Below are 21,337 nucleotides of genomic sequence, written 5' to 3' on the forward strand. Positions count from 1 at the left end.
AAGCTGCTTATGTAAATGCTTACCCAAGCAACCATATGTCCCAGAAGAAATGTTGCAGATTGATCATATGAAGTGACAATGGTGTGTTCATCTGCTTCAATGTTTGATGTGTTGTATATACAGCAGTGGTGTAAAGAGAACTGAAAAATCAAACACAACTAAAAGCACCTTTTCTAATTACTCAAAAGATAGCGCCTCTAAAAGTATTCAAGAGTAGTGAGAATTACACTGAAAATTATTTCATGTTTTATCTTGCAAATTTAAAATGTAGCTTACATCAGTACTATTTCCTTAAAAGTGTGTTTCTAAATTAAAGTTCAGTTATTTAATAATCAATCAATAATTTAAAATGTGAGATGAGTTTAATGTGAAATCACATTACATTAATATATGTACCTATAATAAGCCAACAGAAAGCAGGTTGATACGTTAAGCAGGTGGAGCAAAATCTCTGTATAGGGGCAAAAATCTACTTGTGGTGATATGTGAATGCTCTTTAAACCCTAACTAACAAGATAAGAGTGTTCAGCAGTTGGAGCTACAAACCAAGCTCATGCACCACTAATAGAAAACATGCAACTTGTGCAATTTGTAAAAGGAACATTCTGTTGTGCATTTAGCTATTGTTTAAGGGCATTTCATGATTTCATCATACAGTAGCATTCCTTATCTTCTTCATCAGTGACATACAAGTAGCCCTAACCCTAACTAGTGTTTGTATACATTTTTTTGCAGACCTGGGAGTGGTGTTAGGCGATGTATTTTGATAGTTATTTAGGTGAAATTACATCTATATTTCGAATTGAAAGCAACAACAAACTACATCAAACTAATACAACTCACCATAATAGATAGAGAGACTCTTGTTTTCCCTCTCATGCTGTTGTAACTGAATTGAATGAAGACAGGCACTGCGCCCCACATTGTAAATATGTTGCTAAATATGTAAATATGTTGCTAACACAAATAGATGCCGATTGCTGCCCCGGTGCTGTAGCTCATCTGCTTCAAGGTTAGATGTGTTGTGCATACAGCAGTGGTGTAAAGAGCACTGCAAAATCACACCCAAGTAAAAGTGCCATTACTTGCCAAAAACTTTACTAGTTACTAGCCTCTCTAAAAGTGCTCAAGAGTAGTGAGAATTACACTGAAAATGATTCCACCTTATATCCTGCAATTTAAAAATGTAGCTCATATCAGCCTCGTTTTCTTTTAAGTGTGTTTCTAAGTTAATGTTCAGTTATTTTCCAGTCATTTACTATAAATTTAAAATGTGAGATTAATTTAACGTAAAAATCACATTACATTAATATATGTACTTATAACAATCCCAACACATATAGATGCCAAATGCTGTCCACCGGGACATAACCTAGTAGAAAACATTTAGAAATATTTCAAATTATATTATTGGAGTGGCACAATGTATTTGCCTTCAGTCTGCAATATTCACATATACTGTATGGAACTATAGATATTGGTTACTTAACGGGTAAATCATAATAAAGTGGGAGTAATTTTGCATTCTTGTGGCCAGGTAGAAACTCTGTACTGGATCAATACTAGTCAACAGGGTCGCAACACAGTGGTTGGGAACCCCTGGTCTAAAATGTCTTCAGTTATCGTGTGTAATGACTTTGCATCTTCTTAGACACTGTTGATGCTTGCACACTCTACATATCTAAACTGCATTTATGAAAATGTTAGTGTTTTGAGGCCTGTCTGACATGCGAATGCTTTTTTTTCTATGTGCAACTTGATGGGAATTCCAGGACTGAGTGTTCTACTTACCCAATCATTTGTTTCTGTAGACAAGAAAAAAATGAAGTATTTACTACAAAGTGAGGAAAATAGCACTGTAAAAGTACCAGTGCGGCACTTAAAATGTACTCAAGTAAAAGTACGAATTTGAAAAACTGCTTAGTGAAGTAATTCCTGAGAAAAAACTAAATTATAGTCACTGGATTATCATTGAATTTTATTGGAAATTTGTCACTTTACACCACTGGTATTTGTTTGTATGGAGTGGTTGTCTTGTCTGTCTAATATCTGGCATCAAGGCATATTTGTCTGCAGAAATGCCACTTACTGGAAATTTTCTTTTTTTTTGGTACCATTTTTATGTAAGCTAGAGTTGTGCATGAAAATCTCAGTAAATCAAAGCTTTCTGAAAAATCACCAACATCCATATTGTACCACACCTAATAAAGTGGCCAATGAGTCTATATAGCATACAAACAGTTCATTATTACAGAGTCGTTTCTGGTAAAATGATACACACATTTTTGCTAAAAGTATTAGTATTTTGTACAATAAAATGATCAGCTAGGTGTATGCTTTAAACTAAAGATGATATTTTGTTGTTTAACTTGCCTCACTCCATCTTCCTGTTTCAACACAAAATACGGTAACAGGAATACGTGTATTTCAATGGAACTGCACAAATGTGTGAATGTGATTATCGTAAGGTGTTATTGGTTAACACGTTGTTGTGGTATTGATCAATGTTCTCGCCGCATACACAGGAACTCCCATGATACAGAAAGTGATGACAGTTATGATCAGACACCATGAGCTGCTTTTCCCACCTTCCAAAGACATGAAGCCTTCTCCACTTCCCAGCAGAAAGAACAAGAGCAAGAAGACCAGCAACAGTTTTGTGGGATGGGAGTCTGCAGAGGTATTCCTGTTTATTGTAAAATTATGTGGGAAAATTTAGATTTTACCTAGAGAATACTTCAATTATACAAAGCTATTTAAATTGTTAAATTTGTATAAAACTGGGTGATTCAGTGGCTCAGGGGTTAGCACTGTCACCTCACAGCTAAAAGGTTGCTGGTTCGAGCTGGTCAGTTGGCATTTCTGTGTGGAGTTTGCATGTTCTCCCCGTGTTCGTGTGGGTTTCCTCTGGGTGCTCCGGTTCCCCTGTTGTCCAAAGACATGCGCTATAGGTGAATTTAATAAACTATGTTAGCCATAGTGTATGCGTGTCAATGAGTGTTTATGGGTGTTTCCTAGGTCTGGGTTGTGGATGGAAAGGCATCTGCTGCATAAGTTGGCGATTCATTGTTAAAATAAAGGGACTAAGCCAAAATGAAAATAAATGAATGTATAATACTTTTGGTTGGTATGTTTTTATTAAATAAAATATATACTGGTATTTTTTTCCTTACACTGGTTAGTAAAAGGTGCAGTAAAAAAAAAATGTTGAGTAATGAATATCATTAGTTATTTCTGGGATGTCAATTTTCAGCATCCAATCATGCAATCATTTATAATTCATAATATAAATATATACTCATATACAGTTGAAGTCAGAATTATTAGCCCCCTTGAATTATTAAACCGCTTGTTTATTCTTTCCACAATTTCTGTTTAACAGAGAGCAGATTTTTTCAACCCATTTCTAAACATAATAGTTTTAATAACTCATTTCTAATAATGGATTTATTTTACCTTTACCATCATGACTGTAAATAATATTTTACTAGATATTATTCAAGACACTTCTAGACAGCTTAAAGTGACATTTAAAGGCTTAACTATGTTAATTAGGTTAACTAGGCAGGTTAGGGTAATTAGGCAAGTTATTGTATAATGATGGTTTGTTCTGTAGACAATCGAAATAAAAATATAGCTTAAAGGGGCTAATAATTTTGTCCCTAAAATGGTGTTTAAAAAATTCAAAGCTGCTTTTATTCTAGCCGAAATAAAACAAATAAGACTTTCTCCAAAAGAAAAAATATTATCAGAAATACTGTGAAAATTTCCTTGCTCCTTATATATATTTTATAATTTTATATATATATAATTTTATATAATATATTTTTTTTAGTTGGTATGTTTTTATTAAATAAAATGTTAAATAAATTCTCACACTGGGGTGCGTTTCCCAAACAATGATGTAACTCACAGCTGAAATATCATTTTACAATGCATCGTTTGGAAAAAAAGAACGATGTAGTGACGAGTGTTTCCCAAAACCAATAGTTTCTCTGTCGCAGATCCATCGCTTAAACCATGTTAATTATAACGTAAAACGCTCACAGTGATGCTCTAAACAGCGTGTTAACAACTTCTTTAGAGAAGAACCACATGATTTCTTTTTGCAAATTATATTGTTTTACACGCACACACATTTAAAAAAAAAGTCCAATATTAGCTTCGGTAAAAACATGCACTCGCTTTCCATATTTATTAAAAAATATTTGTCAATGGCTCATATAGGGCCAATGTTTTCCTTACAAATATTATTGAGAACATCACATACAAAAGCTAACACATATTCTAATATCATATATAAATCATATAAATAACTAGGTTTTTTTTAAGAGATAAAATTTAATATTTATTATTTAAAATCCTACTTTAATAATAATAAAATATTAATGATGATGATTATTATCATTGAGTAGGATATTTTAAAGTCTACTTTTAGAATTTGACACATGCAAACAAAAGCAGAAATATTCTAACCAACAGGCCCATGTCATATACAGTACAGATACTTAACAAAGAACGTACTATAAATTAAAGGTATTAATGTATGCTATGTTTTTTTAGTTTTCACAAGCTTTGGAGACGTAACATACAACTGGCAATAGAACCCAGCCAGGAACTATGTTTCTAACTACAGCTCCAGAGGTGTAGTTGCAAGTGCACAAGTTTGCCACGCAGTTTGTGAATGTTCAGTTAAACAATAGTGTTAAGTAATGAATAACATTTTTCAGTAAATTTAAAAAATATATTTATTTCTGTGATGTTCAATGTTCAGCATCTAGTTATGTGATCATTCAGAAATCATAACAATATGCTGATTTGCTTCTGTAGAAGCATTAATTATTTTTGTAGAAACTATATATTATATTTTTTTTCCCCAGAAGTTTGATTGTAATAGAAACTATCTGTAGCATTATAGATGCATTCTTGCTGTAGTACTACTTAAAAAAAAGAAGATAATACTACCTCACACTTTGCCTGTTAAAAGCTAGTGTCTATAGATTTTATATGCAAATTTGTATTTATCCTCAGAAGTAATTCATATTTTTAAAGTTAATAGTTTTTTGGTTGGTATGTTTTATTAGATAAAAACATGTATATTTAAAAATCTCACAATGGTTAATAAAAGGTGCTGTAAAACAATATTGTAATAGAAACCTTTTGTTAATTAAATGTCTTGACTGTCAAGGCATTACTGCTGTAGTAGAAAAGAAAACAATACTACTTCTCAGAAGTAATAAATGTTTTAAAGTTTATTAAAGCATTTTGTATGTGTTCTTCAGAAAATCTAAGCAGTTACATGATATTGTTTTATTTATACATCATGTATAATGTATTGTCATTTATCTCACAAATTCAAGAGATCAAAATAGCTGCACATTTTTTATGTTTGTTTTATCTGATTGCATCTCTTTTCTATATCTCACAGTGTGAGGTGTCCTCTCTGTCTGAATCACCTGAGGAAGAAGAAGTGGACACCCCTGAAGAACAAAGGAAAGAACTACGGTCATCTGAGTCAGAAAGCACAACTCTTTCTCCCACTGAGTTTTCGGTCACAACAGACACATGGCCCGAGAGCCCTAGAAAGCGGACACAAACTCTACCCAGTTTAGGTTGTCCACCAGTAGCAAGAATAGCCCGCGAGCCTGCTTGGGATCGCTGGAGCAGGTTCCCTGAGAGCTTTAATGAGAATGATGAAAAAACATTATCTGAGGACATCTTTAAGCTCCTCGACCTGCAGAAAGTCACACTGTTTTCTGAAGTGCAGAAGAGTGAAAATGAAAAAGAGGAAAAAGGTCAGAAGGACAAAGACAACACAGACTCGAGTAAGACAGATAGTGATGTTGTAGTCCAACAGATAGATGCTCCAAAAGCACAGGCACAGAACACGGCGCCTGTGCCCAAACCCCAGGCAAGAATAGTGTTGAGTCCAGCAGCTTCGAGTAAAGAGAAACCAGCTCAACAGACAAGCAGTGCAGTACAACCAGAAAACACAGACTCAACCAGCATCATTAACAGGTATGGCTCAATATATATCTGTGCTAATTATTTTCCTTCCATTGAGAAGTGGGGTCAGGGATTTGAACAAACAGACATTTTTTTTTTACATGCAAAGTGGTTAAATATTATCTAGTCAATTCACCTGTATTTGTTTTTAACTCTGTAAACAATATCGATTTTTTTCAGAAGTGAAAATTTGTAATATATCATTGTAACCCGCCAGTTCTACACCCCCCACTTGCTCCGAGCTAGGACCGAGTAGATGTGTTGTGGGACCGGTGGGTTACAATTGCATATTACTTATCACATATTACGTATTACTCTAGCGTCTGTCACTAGAGCACCTTTTGAAATGTGAGTGAGTGAGTGAGGTTTACTTGCAGAGCTTTTCACTACACTGTGATAACTATCTGTTAAATAACACTTTCCTTAAGTTTGTGATTCACAAGTGTTTATCACAATTTACAGTTGTGAATTGCTGTACATTATGGGACCTTGATTTCTGTTCCATTAATGTTTGATCTTGAAAATACAATTGTACAGTTTAACAAAGTGACTTTTATTGACATTTCAGCAGTTTGGAATAATGTAATGTATAAGAAATCATATATAGAGAAATTAGTCTGTAGAATAACAGAAAATGGACTGGAAGTTTAGTACAAGGTTTTTCTTTCATAATATACAACACTATCCTAGACGATATATTACTGTAAATGTCTTATAAATGAAAATCTTTTTCAAACTTTTCAATGTTAAAAGTTGTTGGAAGAAAGATTAGTCTCCCATAATGCAATTTAAAAGCATAAATAAATGTGGAAAAATAAAAACATGAATCAAAAAATATAGAAAACTGCTAATTTATGGATATTTTTACACTGATCAACTGGCCTCGGCTGCACAATACAAACTTCATTCAGTTTTATATTATAATGTCTAAACATGCTGAAAACAGTATCATTAAAGTGCACATTATGTGGTCCTTCCACTGTTTTAGCAGCGCTTTTTTCAGAAGTCTTTTCTCCTATTTTTCCCCCATACAGTATGTGACCCTGTACCACAAAACAAGTGATGTTTGCAATTTTTTTAATTGAGTTTTATAAAAAAAGGGAAATCTACATTTTGTTAAAATTCCTTTCTTAGATTACGGAAGGAAAAAGAAGGGAAGTTGTGACATGTGTTCTAGTACAGTGACACATACTCGGAATTTGTGGTCTGCATTTAACCCACTCAAGTACACACACACACACACACACACATACATAATGAACACACACCCAGACACATAGAGCAGTAGACAGCATTGCTGCAGTTCGGGGGATTGGTGCCTTGCTCAAGGCCAAGGGACTCGTCTCTGCTCTAAGCAGTGCATACTACTAATCAAAAAATAAGTTTTGAAAAATTCACAGTAGGAAATTTACTAAATAACTTTATTAATAATAGCATGCTTAATATTTTATATAAATATTGATTAGTGTAATAAAACAAATACTAACTTTTACCCATACAATGTTTTTTGGCTACTTCTAAAAGTATAATTGTGGTATTTAAGGTTTTGTGGTCCACTGACACATATAGAGATCTTTTAAAAGTATTATAAATTATTTACAGCGACATGGTGGCTAAGGGGTTAGCACTGGGTGCTCTGATTTCCACCACAGTTCAAAGACATGCAGTGTAGGTGGTTTGAATAAACTAAATGTATGTGTGTGAATGAGTGTGTATAGGTGTTTCCCAGTACTGGGTTGCAAATGGAAGGGCATCCGCGGTGTAAAACATATGCTGGATAAGTTAGTCGTTCATTGTGACGACCCCTGATAAATAAAGGGACTAAGCTAAAGGAAAGTCAATAAATGAAATTAATGAATAAACCATTATTTTGCCAACTGGTTTCAAGGTGCATTACAGCCTTACTAATCTTTATTTCAAAAGCAAAATTAAGAGCAAAAAAGTATGACTAAGTATGTATAATTTATGATGATACAACAGATTACACCAATTGTACACAAAATAACAAATTTTACGCAATGACACTAATGACAAACTGTGAAAAAAATCAGTTCATTTGTTAATTTCTGCTCAAGAAGTGAAGTTTATTTTTTATAACTAATTTCGAGAGGATCACATGCTTATGATTGCTCATGGCCGGTCCCGCATTAATCAATTTAGGATTCACCAATCAGACGATTCCTAAGTCTCCATAAATAACCTAAGTTCCAAAACATAGCCCTTTTCGTTTTGAAGAGTCCTTTCCTAGATGGTTGGCATGGCGGCCCAGTGGTTAGCACTGTTGCCCCACACCAAGAATGTCAATGGTTCTAGTGCTTACCAGGCCAATCAACGTTTCTGTTCGGAGTACACGTTCTCCCTATGCTTGCGTGGGTTTCCCTCGGGTGCCCTAGTTTCCTCTCACTATCCAGAAACATACAACTTTAGTTAACTGACTAATCCAATCGGCACTCCTAGGAATTAGTAATGTCTTTAATCCCTAATTGCACACTAGATTGCGACCGAAGGGCAGTTCTTGGGACCTACCTGAGCTTGAACTCCCCTCTCACCCTGCAAACAGGAGGGAGCCCTGGGCTCGAGGATCTTATGAGAGCATGTCAAACACACTTTATAATCAATCATCAGCTGAGTGTGAACTCTTGAAACATGTATTATTATCAGTTTTGATGGTTTCGTTTTTTTTAGGATTCTTTAAAGAATAGAACATTTAAAAGAATTACAGGAAAAACTGAAAATCTTATAAATGTATTTTTTGCTACCTTTGACCAATTGAATGCATCCTGGTTGAAAATAAAATTATGGCAAAAAAAATTGCAGACATGTCTGTTAATACATTTTTCTGCCTTCAGTCTCCAGCAGAAGAACAAAGAGCTGAGTGCTACAGTGGCAGAGTTGCAGGCAGCACTAGAGGCTGAGCGGCGCTCTAAATCTGCATTAGAGATCTTACTGCGCAATGCAGAGCGCAGCAGGGATGAAGCTCTCACACGCAATCAGCAGCTGAACAGAGAGATCCAGGAGTTCCTGAACAAACCAACTGCTGGACCGTCATAGTGAGACTGTTTAATAAACAAAGTGCCAGCTTAGTCATTTCTTAGCTGTACAAGATCAGCAATCTGGATATCTCTAGCAATTTCCTCAGAGAACCTTCAAAATGAAAGGTCAAAGATAGATGTGTCCATGTCCAGTAAAGACGCTACAGTAAATGACACCTTATGTACAGAAATGACAGAGTTGATCCGGTTATTCCATACACAATGGGATTGTGCTCCGCAAGAAGGCAAGATCTGAACTCTGAAGTGATGCAGTATTGGACTGAACAGTAGAGATTTTATAAAGAATATTTAATGACATTTTATTTAAATTAGCACAGTATCTTAAAAAAGATCCTAATAATAATAACAATAATAATGATGAGAAGAGTTTTTCAAGTGAGCAAATTTATTCCAAAGGGTATCTTTTACACATTAACTTGTTTATAGTCATTTTGAAGTAAATAAATAATATATACTAAAGATTAAACATTATATTTACAATCAAGCATACAGTTGAAACCAGAAGTTTACATACACTCCAAACATAGGCACATAACCATTCTTTTAAATGTCTGATGTTAAATCATACTAGTCGTATACTATTTTAGGTGATTATTACTATTTTAACAAAATGATTTACTTTTGCCAAATGCCAGAATACCGAGATCATTTATTATTTTGGGATTTTTTCATTAATTTCTCGATAGTCAAAAGTTTACATACATTTCCTTAGTATTTTTTAGCTTTGCCTTTAAATTGTATAACTTGGGGGAAACGTTTTGGGTATCCTTCCACAAGCTTCTCAAAATAGTTTGCTTGAATTTTAGCCCATTCCTCCTGAGAGAACTGGTGTAACTGAGTCAGATTTGTAGGCTGTCTTGCACACTCTTTTTCAGCTCTGCCCACAAGTTTTCTATAGGAATTACATCAGGGCTTTGTGATGGCCACTCCAAAACATTTACTTTGTTGTCCTCAAAGCACATTTTAACTAATTTGGCAGTATGCCTAGGGTCATGGTCCGTTTGGAAAACCCATCCGTGGCCAAGCTTTAATTTCCTGGCTGACATCTGGAGATGTTGCTTCAATATTTCTACATGATGTTCTTTCTTCCTGATGCCATCTGCCGTGAAGTGAACCAGTCCCTCATGAAGCAAAACAGCCCCACACCATGATGCACTAACTTCACAGTTGGAATAGTGTTCCTAGGCTTGTAAGCTTCCCCCTTTGTCCTCCAAATGCAAAGCTGGTTTTTATGGCCAAACAGTTCAAATTTAGTTCCATCCACAGAACATGTAAAAGTAAAGTCTTTTCCCCAGTGTGATTTTACAAATTGTAATCTGGCTTGTTTTATGGTGCTTTTGGAGTAATGGATTCTTTTTTGCCGAGTGGCCTTTCAGCCTATGTCGGTACAGGACTCATTTCACTGTGGATAATGAATCTCTTACCAGCTTCAGTCAGAGTCTTTTGCTTTTGTTCTGGGGTTGATACACACAGTTCGCACCATAGCACGTTCATCTCTGCGAAACCAAAGTCCCTTTAGGGAAGGGGTGTCCAAAGTCGGTCCTGGAGGGCCGGTGTCCTGCTGACATTAGTTTCCAACTTGCTTCAACATACCTGCCTGGAGACCTTCTAGTACACCCAGTAAGAGCTTGATTAGCTGGTTCAGGTGTGTTTGATTAGGGTTGGAGCTAAACTCTCCAGGACACCCCTGCTTTAAGGCAAATCATTTCAGTTCTCGGCGGCCATCTTTGAAACACCTCTCGGGCAGTATGCTCAGGCATTCTGTTTGAATGGGGAAACATCAAATTCTCCAAAACTACTTGCCAAGTTTGCAATTACATTTCATATTACAAATAAATAACTAAATTAAACAACATCTGTCTATTTAGTTTTGTTTCTAAATGTTCGTATCACACAAAATCTGCAGAAACTCGCGTCTGGTCCTAATCCCTCCCCCGGAGAATTGTCATTCTATAGTGATCGCTGACTGGCTCCTGTGCTAGAAGGCAGGTTTTATTCGCCATAAAGCAATCACTGATTGGCTCCTGTACTGGAAGATAGGTTTTATTCGCCATATAGCAATCACTGATTGGCTCCTGCACTAGATGGCGTGGCTTCGTTTGCTATATTGACATTTACACTTTTCCCCATTCAAAAGTATACGAGTGACTTGTCTTGTGTATTTTATAGCTGTGTCTCATTTCAGTGGCTGCATCTTCCGAAAGATGCATGTGAAGTGCGCTGCGGCATCGCGGCACGATGAAGGCTGTGTCGTTTAAAAAATTTTCGAAAGGCTCCTTCAAACGCAGTCTCAAAATACGTCCTTCGTTTCCCTGATAATGAAGGACACAACTAGTGGATCCTTTGTGGCCTTGAACCTCCCAAAATTCATTGCGCACTGATAATGGCAGGACGTTTTTAAAAGAAAACTCTGGATAAAATGTATGAATTCAGTTTTTTTACTTGGATATCTCAATGTTAAAAAACAAAAACAGTATGACATGTCTAACTAAAGAGGTTTACATGTTTATGTGTACATGTATGGATCAAAAGAAATATTTTTCCAGCTTCTGTATACCTTGTTTTGCCTTCAGATTGCTTATAATAAGTTACGAACAAGTTACAGTGAACAAATTTCATCCATCCTTCGGAGGATGCAGCCTCTGAAATGAGACACGGTTTATAGTCTTTGGCGAAACAGAATCTTTCTCCTTCCTGAGCGGTATGATGGCTGGACATTCCCATGTTGGAAGCAGTGTGTTTGAGGTTTTCCTTAAATACCTTAAACACCAGTCTACAGTTGTGTCTCCAATTAACTCAAATGTTGTCAATCCACTTGTTAAGTGTGACGTCACGCGAAGCGGCTTCCGAGTCCAAGCGCTCTATTCAACTGAATGGGGAGACTCATGAAATGGTAATAATAAACGTTTACAAAGTGATTTAAGGCTTTCGAAATACATGATCGCAGTATATATGTCCATGCCTAATATCCGATGACCAAAAAGTGATTCATTGTTTTATAAATTGCAAAATTTTGGTATTTGTTATGCAGCAAGGCCAGAGATTGTTGTGTACACGATGATTTTATATAAAATTAACTTTAATGTGTGATAGGAATAAAACGTGATCATAAACGAATGATTTCTCCACTCAAATGAATGGCGGCTTGGACCCGGAAACAGTATTACATACGTCACAAACACGTCACCACTTAACAAGCCGATTAGACAAACAGAAACATCCAAAACATTGACAGCATCATCTGGGCTTTTTCAAAGGCATGGTCATTTTCTTGTATGTAAACTTTTGACTTCTAAACAAAGTTCTAAACAATTCTCAAAAGCTTTCTCTCTCAAAATTTTGCTATTAAGCAAATAAAAAAGTTTTTTGATAATCCAAATTTACCTAAAAGAGAAAAAGTTTAGTCAAATTTAACATCTGGCATTTAAAAACATATATAATTATGTGCCTTTTATATGGTGTATGTAAACTTCTGATTTCAACTGAAAATGTGCGGAGAAGTTTAAAAGTTGTGTTATTTATGTGATCACTGGAGTGTATTACACTGTGAACAATTTGGCGAAAAGGACAAAATGCTCTGAATGGGGATTACTGTCAGTAAATAAACAGCTTTTATCTGGCTTTTCTTTCCTGCACCTTCACTTCTGTTGTCTGGTTGCAGTCACAAAGAGATAGTGTGTCAGAAGAGATAAAACGTGACAGAGTGTGAGAGAGAAATTGGAAGAATGCTTTCAGATCAGTATTCACTCAAGAGACCATGTGTGTTTTAGAGAGAGGAAGGGGTAAAGAGACACGGGGCATTACGTAAGGAAGAGAGGACCAGATAGCATTGTGTCTGTCAGCTGTCATAATTAAACGATAGGGAAGGAATTTCCTATTTCCGATCTGTCTTGATTATACAGAAATTGAGCCGTTAAATCGGCAAGTTGATTTTAGGTATATGATCAGGATCATTCATGAATTCTAGTTTGTTCTGTAGGGCTGTTCGATGGACAGTACCAGATGTTTCTCTTGTGCACTTGCTGTAATGGCAGTTGCAAAGATAAACAACACCATCATCAAGTGTATTTCCTATACAGGAAAGATTATCTGAAGAGGAAAAGAGCCAGAGTGAACATTACAGCATGTGACACCACTGGTTACTGGGTCAACATTTCGTGCCCATACACATAAACCTAGCTTAAAGAAAATTAACCACAATTAACAAAATGACATTTGCTGTTTGTTCAGACTACATGTTTAAAATGATTTGAAGCCACACAATTATTGAGGTTTTTCTTTTTTTGGGACAGCTTAATTTTATGTTTAATCCACATAAATTTGTAAAAACTAATGAATTAACTTAATTCTTTCAGGTTGGCCTAACACATATTAATTGTGTGGAACTTAGCATTTTTTACAGTGCATGGTTTAATATAGTAAACAAGGTTTTTTATTTGTTGATTGCCATTTGTATTAAACAAAAACACATTTCAGTGCTACAATTTAAGGTAACTTTTGTTTGTTTTTTCAATGATATTCTTATCTGTAATGCACAAACACGTTTTTAAACACACGTTTTTTTTTTTTTCGAAAACAGAACAAATACAAATCATTAAATAATATGGGTAAATTGTCCAAATGATTAACAAATGGTTAAACGTTTAACAGTGAACAGTTTGTATGTAATGTACTGTAGGTGTGTTCATTCTTCAGAATTTCTTCTTTTGTATTCCATGACAAGATAAAAGAAAAGAGGCTTGGGAGAATATGTTGGTGAGTAAACCATTTTCAACTTGCATTGATTGATTGTTCCTTTAGCCCTTTTACTGGAGCTTTAAAGATGATTGAATGCAGTAAAGAGTGGATTTTAAACATACAGGGAGTCTTAATATCACTAGAATAACATTAAATTGGTGGCTTCAGTTATCTAAAAAGCAAATTTGACTTATTTTCAGCTGTATTAAACTTCTCATATGCCAGTATTGGTATAACGCCTAATTCCAACTACCAAATTATTACAAATTAGATTGAGTTTTTTTGAGTGAGAGTGAAAAATGTTTGCTACCTTACCAAGTCCTGCAGATTCTCCACACTGACTTATAGAAAAGCTGCTGGGTATCAAATATTTTTTCTGTGAGCATTGCTTCACTCAATGACACCTTTATCCTGAATCCTCTCCAGGAAACAAACAAATTAAACGGATGGTGATCCTGTAGAACATCTCTGAAAACCGTCTTAACATGAACATTATGAAATTTAATTCAATGCTGTTTTGGTTACCTATTTTAAATGACAGAAAGCTGGTTAACTCTTGCATGCTGTTCAAATCGACTACACTTTCATTATGTTTGTGACTTATTTGCCCCTATTGACTTTGTTTTTAATGACATTTTTGATTACAAAGCCATGACAGAATACATTCTTGGTGGTTAAAATGTGTAATTTTTAATTGATCATCAGTTGACATTATTAGCCCTTTAGAAAAAAGTTTGTAGCTTTTATATTGAGTTCTATGGGTTCACAAGGGTTAAAAACAAATGTTGACCACAGAAAGACCTTATTGTTGTGGATGATGAAGCATCTTGAAGATAAAAAGAACTAGTTCTGTAGATCCTGTGCCTGGTCTTGATCTTGGGGGAGGTATTGTAAGTGGAAACTACAGTGTACTGAAGCATTACTCTGGAAGTTGCCTCAATACTGTTTTGTCTGATTGGGATGTGCTACTGTACGAAGACCATCTATTGCGTACTGTCATCCTAAGCCTCCTGAGACATTTCCATTGGCCAGGGAGCTGTGTCAACCTCTCAGAGCCAGCGATAAGGGCTTCTCTCCATTTCCGAATGAGCGGTTTGTTTTTGCCACGAGCACAGAAGCTCTTCAGCAGGCACCCTTCTACAGATGATAAGATGCTCCAGAAGTCAGTGGAAATGCAAACAAAATGTTGTACGGAATTTTTGGCATGATTGGTTAGTGTTGGAGTTATAGTAATCTGTGAACAGTTTGAATGTCCTTTTCCACAAGGAAATATTTAATTTTGTTCAAGTACTGCAAACGTATTTCATTGTAATGGATACTTTCCAGATTCTTACAGAGGCAGACGGATATTCCGATAACAGCACTATAGTGGCAATAAAAGTAGCTGCTTTCAGTCTATCCAGCAACGTCTTACACCTCATTGCAATTCAATTTCCGTCGCATCAAAGATACGGAGGCACTCTTCAGACGTTTGTCAAAAAGAAACGGTCAATGAACTTAGGTCCCAGCACTCATAGGAAGTCATAGGAAAAACAAATAAACACTAGGCCCAAAATCTGCCCTGGCTCACCCACCCAAACAAAGGAAGGGGCTTCTGCACGTATCAGAGAGATGTTTACAAAGTCCTCATTAAGGAAAAGAAAGCCGATAACGGTGCACACACACACACACACACACACACACACACACTATGAACACTAGAAATGCAGAGCTTCCTAGTTTGCAGATAAGGGACAGAGAGAGAAAGTAGAGAGCAAGAGTGAGAGAGAAAGAGAGAGAGAGGAAAAAACATTTGAAAAGAGATGGCACAGAGGGACATCTCTTTCACGTACTGAAACCACCCTCAAACTTTTCAGACATCAAAAGGTGAGAAGAAGAATAAATGCTCAGAGTTCAGGAATAGAGGCACTTTATTGCAGGCATCAGTGTGAGGCTACATTTTGAACCAGAACAGCAAGGACAAGTCTACTATCTTAAGTTTTGCAGTGGAGCGTCAACTAAACTTCTGTTCAGAAAAAGTTGTGTACTGAAATTAAGTGCTTTTGATAGTGGATCTATAGATCTCACCTCCTGCACCTATAGCTAATACACATTTGTCTTGCGTCATGGCTGGTAGCAGAAATCACTTTTGGATTATATTTTCATCTGCCACGTCTGCTTTATTGGCCTTTTTCCTGCTTTTCTGGGGGCCTTTCTGTGTGCAAAGTAGCCCCATCAGCTCCCCGGAGAGGCACCGCACTGCTCCAGGGTTGGATGATGGACATGGAGGCGTTTTGGATCCTTCACTCTTGGAGCAGGACAGTGAGGCGAACATGCAGAGCTTGATGGAGACCCTGAAGGGACAGTTTCTGCAGACTTTCAATCTGACCCGTCCCAGCTCTCCTGCGCATCAAGGGGCCACTCGTGTAGAGCCACCTGAGTATATGCTGGAACTCTACAACCGATTCGCCAATGACCGAACAGCAATGCCTTCGGCAAACATCGTACGCAGCTTTAAAAATGAAGGTAACTGCATATTTTCCTATTCAATGAGGACATTATAATCATTTGTATCGTAGGAATTTGTTATTTTTTTGTAAATGAAAAAAAGAAAAAAACAACAACTTATTTTTCGACTGTTTATGTGATAAATAATGGTTTCCAAAATAATAATAATAATAATAAATGTAACGGTAACACTTTATTTTGATAGTCCATTTGAGTATTAGTAGACTATCTGCTTAACATTCAACAGATATTTAACTGACTATAAGAAATTTTGCAAGTACAAGTCAACTTACAGTAACCCTAGCCCCATTGTAATAATCTTATAATACTTATAATCTAATGAGATTTAGTTGCAATGTAATTAATTAAATATGCAAGTAATAATATGAAGTAATTCGTGATTACTTGAAAATTCGTGAAAAATGTAGCTGGGAAAGACAAATGTTTCTGCTGAAAGAAAAAAAAAAAAAAAAAAAAAAATATATATATATATATATATATATATATATATATATATATATATATATATATATATATATATATATATATATAAAGAGTCTTAAAAAGGGCTAGTGGTGGCACAATCACCACACAGCAAAAAGGGTGCTGATTCAAGACACGGCTGGGTTAGTTGACATTTATGTGTGGAGTTTGCTGCAATAGATGTGCTATTGGTGAATTGGTTAAGCTAAATTGTCCATAGTGTATGTGTGTGAATGAGAGTGTATGGGTGTTACCCAGTGATGAGTTGCAGGTGGAAGGGCATCTGCTGCATAAAACAAATGCTGGATAAGCTGGCGGTTCATTCCGCTGTATCAACCACTGATTAATAAAAGGACTAAGCCAAAAAGAAAATGAATGAATGAGTCTTAAAGCATTTTTGGTTGTGCACTGTAGTAAATAATTGCACTGTGATTCATGCATGCTGAATTATGAGCAATTTATAGAGACGATAGTGGCTTTTTTGGTAATTAAAAAGAGGCTTTAAGCGCTTTGTTGTGCAGCAATTTAAATGAAATATTCTTGTGTTGTCTATTACCAACATACTCGCTATCGTTTTTGTTACCTACACCAGGGGTTCCCAAACTTTTCAGCCTGCGACCCCCAAAATAACAATGCTAGTGACTCGCGACCCCCAATATCCTCTGAGGTGGTTATAAATACAGAAACCTTGCATGCAATGACGCAGACACACCAATTAAATTTGTGTCAGTGCTTTAAATGTGCCAGAAAGTATAACCTGATGTTATAAAATCAAAATGCATCTGACGCTATTGCTGCCTTTAATATAATGTAATTACCCCAGGGGTCGCAATCCAATAGAACTAGTAACTATAAGCTACCATAGTAACTATATAGTAAATAGTAACTATAAACTACTATTTTTATTTTCAGTATAGTTATGGATAAAATATGTAAATTCTTATGGTTTTATAACAATAAATAGATTTTTGGAAATCACCAGGCGACCCCCCCTTCATTGCCCCGCGACCCCTCGGGGGGGTCCCGACCCCCACTTTGAGAACCACTGACCTACACCATAAAGGTTGTCTAAATTCACATGTACAAATTGTATACATTGATAAACATAAAACAAGTTTATGTTCTACTTTTTCTTTTTACATAAATGTAAATTAGTTTTTATTTTGTAATAATTTTAGACGTTTTTCACACGCATGAAGTTGTGGCAATCAGAATTCCTAACATTTGTCTGTCTTGTTCTCTCCAGACTCCTCCTCATACAGTATGGGACCTAGTGGAGTGAGACGACACCCACTTCTCTTCAACGTGTCAATCCCACACCATGAGAGAGTCACCACAGCTGAACTCCGACTGTACACTCTGGTCCAGACTGACCGCAACAAATATGCTGGTGTTGACCGAAAAGTGACCATATACGAGGTCAAACTGCTTGAAACGAACAGCAGCCAGCAAGTAAGAGGAGACGATATTGATGGAGGAGATCAAGAGAGTGAAACAGAGCTGGTGGAGTTAGCATCTCGACAGGTTTATGGTACAGATAATGCATGGGAATCCTTTGACATGACCGCAGCCGTCCACCTTTGGCGGAAATCAGACTATGGGACCACGCACAAGCTGGAGGTCCACATAGCAAGTTTGGACTCTCAGAGTGTGGCCGAAGGTGAAAATATAAGCAATGCCATAGAGGGGGACATGGACATTGACACCAGCCCTGAGGACAGACACAAACCCTTAATGATCGTGTACTCTGATGACCAGAGCAGAGACCATCGTGGAGCAAAACGAGAGCTGAACGAGCTGATCCAGCACGAGACCAACAGGCCAGGCCTTCAAGACAACCTTGAGCTGGAGATGACGGGCCTTTGGGGTGACCTGGGACAAAAAGATGGCATTGAAGAAGATGAGCAGAGCGAGGAGGCTCTCCTACAGATGCGCTCCAACCTCATCTATGACACAGCATCTAGAATCAGACGCAATGCCAAAGGCAACCAATGTAAAAAGAGCTCCCTCTATGTGGACTTCAAAGACATCGGCTGGGACAGCTGGATCTTGGCGCCGACTGGTTATGAAGCCTTCGAGTGTACAGGGGTGTGCACATACCCTTTAACCAAAGACGTTACACCTACAAAACATGCAGTTATACAAACGTTGGTCAGTCTGAAAAGTCCACAAGTTGTGTCCAGGGCTTGTTGCGTGCCGACTGAACTAGATCCCATCTCCCTGCTCTACCTAGATGACGCAGGTGTGGTCACGTATCAGTATAAATTTGAAGGAATGGTAGTGGCCAAGTGTGGATGCAGATAGTATTTAATGGACAAGGGGAAGTGGGGTGAAGCTTAGTATTGATTGTAAGGAGACTAAAAGACATTCATTGTCTATAGCCTACATTCCAAGCGGCAGTGGATGAGCACTTACTCCCAACCTTAACAGGAGTTAGCAGGAGTCATGATATCAGTTGTGGAATCAGCCACGTGACAAGGAGCCACAATGCAAGATTTAGTGGGAACGGTGGCCAATTTATCCCTGCTGAATAAGGATTGGGCGGAACATAAGACAATAATTGAACCACTGACACGCCTCGGGATAAATGAGCTGTTCTTATCAGTAGAGACTGAAGTTTAAGTCAGAGATTATATCAACTCCAACTCGTTACATACTTGGCCATATCGTTTTGCGTCAGCAGAGTCCTAGCTAAGTGGGTGTTTCGTGGGGATGGCAGCGAACTCAAGCACCACGGGTCAGTCCAGTGACCCTATCAGAGACTAAAAGCCTGTGAAACTGCCTGTTTCCAGTTTCCACCAAGCTCCGTATCGTGACACCACCAAGTCAATACGCCGTTTCCTGCCTAACAGAATACATTTGATACAAACTGTCCAAGGATAAGTCAAAGTGTTATCTGAAGAGTCTTGGAAGGGGTAAAACAGACCAGAATGGACCAGTCTGGACTTCTGAATGTATCCGGTTCAGCAGTCTGACTCATGTAAACACTAATAGGGACAATAAGTTTCATTCATCAAGTGCGCCTGTATCAGAAATCATATGTGATCAGTGTACAGTTTTGTTAGTCATTCATTCATTTTCCTGTGGCTTAGTCCTTTTATTTATCAGGGGTCACCACAGCGGAATGAACAGCCAAGTTATCCAGCATATGGTTTTTCTTATAATTCATATGTTAACTTCAGTACTTCAGCAATTATTCAGAAACAACTGGAACCACACGTTAGCAAAAATCACATGCACTGGATGAATGATGGCATTTTAAATATATAGATACTTCATCTTAAATAGATTTTCATAGACCAGGAACAAGCCAGCTGACTTATGAGAGTTCTATAATCTGGGTCTGTATTAGGTGTTTGAAGTGGTTTTGAGGATGCACATTTGACATTTGCTCCTCATACAGTAGCTTTGTTTTTGAGAATCACAAAAGGCTTTAATTGAAGATTAATGTGGAAAGCAACTGGTTTGGGTGTGTTTAATGACAACTTATGAAAATTTGGGCATTTGGCCTCTCATTTTGAAACTTCATTGAAATTCATTAAAGGGATAGTTTCCCCCTAAAATAAAGCATTTTCATTGAATTTAGTAACTCCATCTCAAAATGTACAGTTGAAGTCAGAATTATTAGCCCCCCCTGAATTATTTGCCACCCTGTTTAATTTTTTCCCCAATTTCTGTTTAATGGAGAGCAGATTTTTTCAACACATTTCTGAACATAATATTTTTATTAACTCATTTCTAATAATTGATTTATTCTATCTTTGCCATGATGACAGTAAATAATATTTAACTGGATATTTTTCTAGACCCTTCTATACAGCTTAAAGTGACATTTAAAGGCTTAACTAGGTCAATTAGGTTAACTAGGCAGGTTAGGGTAATTAGGCAAGTTATTGTATAACGATGGTTTGTTCTGTAGACTATCGAGAAAAAAATTAGCTTAAAGGGGCTAATCATTTTGTCCCTAAAATGGTTCTTAAAAAATTTAAAACTTCTTTTATTCTAGCCAAAAAATAAATAAATAAAAAAATAAAGCTTTCTCCTGAAGAAAAAAATATTATCAGACATACTGTAAAACTTTCCTTGCTCTGTTCATCATCATTTAGGAAATATTCAAAAAAGAAAAAGAAAAAGAAATTCAAAGGGGGGCTAATAATTCTGACTTCAACTGTAGGTCAAAAGTTTATTGAGTCAAAAAACAAAATGAATACTTGTGACTCTTACTGATACAGTCAAGCCCAAAAATATTAATACCTCAAGTCTACATGTAGTGTACTTTGAGATCTTATAAATCAACTCCATTTGTTTGTGCACGAAACCGAACATTATTTGAAACATTATTCCCTTTAATCAATTACCTTCTTGATCTTCTTGACTCCTTGATCGGTGAATGACACTAATTGCAAAAAATGAAACAATAAATAGGGAGTCAATGGGAAAGTTTTGTATGAACTTTTAAAAAGTCTTTTCTGAAAACCATCCAGAATTAAGCTGTTTATATTTTCTCTGGGTTACATTTTTCCCTTTTTTTTGAAACCTTGTCTGTATGTCATGAATCACTACTTGGATGT

General features: G+C 36.5%; 2 protein-coding genes across 12 annotated transcripts in view; both read left to right on the forward strand.

The window, feature by feature from the left end:
* The window catches only part of arhgap25 (Rho GTPase activating protein 25), a 33,387-nt gene extending 20,707 nt beyond the window's left edge, over positions 1-12,680 (forward strand). For 6 of the 11 annotated variants that reach the window (XM_087252355.1, XM_087252357.1, XM_087252356.1 and 3 more), the window contains 3 exons: positions 2,526-2,680; positions 5,429-6,018; positions 8,856-12,680. In XM_087252355.1, coding sequence (XP_087108481.1) covers positions 2,526-2,680; positions 5,429-6,018; positions 8,856-9,057 — 947 coding nt within the window. In that variant the 3' untranslated portion in view covers positions 9,058-12,680. 11 annotated transcript variants of the gene reach the window in all.
* Positions 12,681-15,854: 3,174 nt separating this feature from the next.
* Positions 15,855-19,094, forward strand: bmp10 (bone morphogenetic protein 10). The gene is given in 2 exon segments (NM_001130600.1): positions 15,855-16,301; positions 18,013-19,094. Coding segments are annotated over 2 exon segments (1,458 nt in total). The 5' UTR covers positions 15,855-15,901; the 3' UTR covers positions 19,071-19,094.
* Positions 19,095-21,337: the final 2,243 nt, after the last annotated feature.

The sequence above is a fragment of the Danio rerio genome, chromosome 5 (genome assembly GCF_052040795.2).
Source record: "Danio rerio strain M-AB ecotype USA chromosome 5, GRCz13ab, whole genome shotgun sequence".
Classification (NCBI taxonomy): Eukaryota; Metazoa; Chordata; class Actinopteri; order Cypriniformes; family Danionidae; genus Danio; species Danio rerio.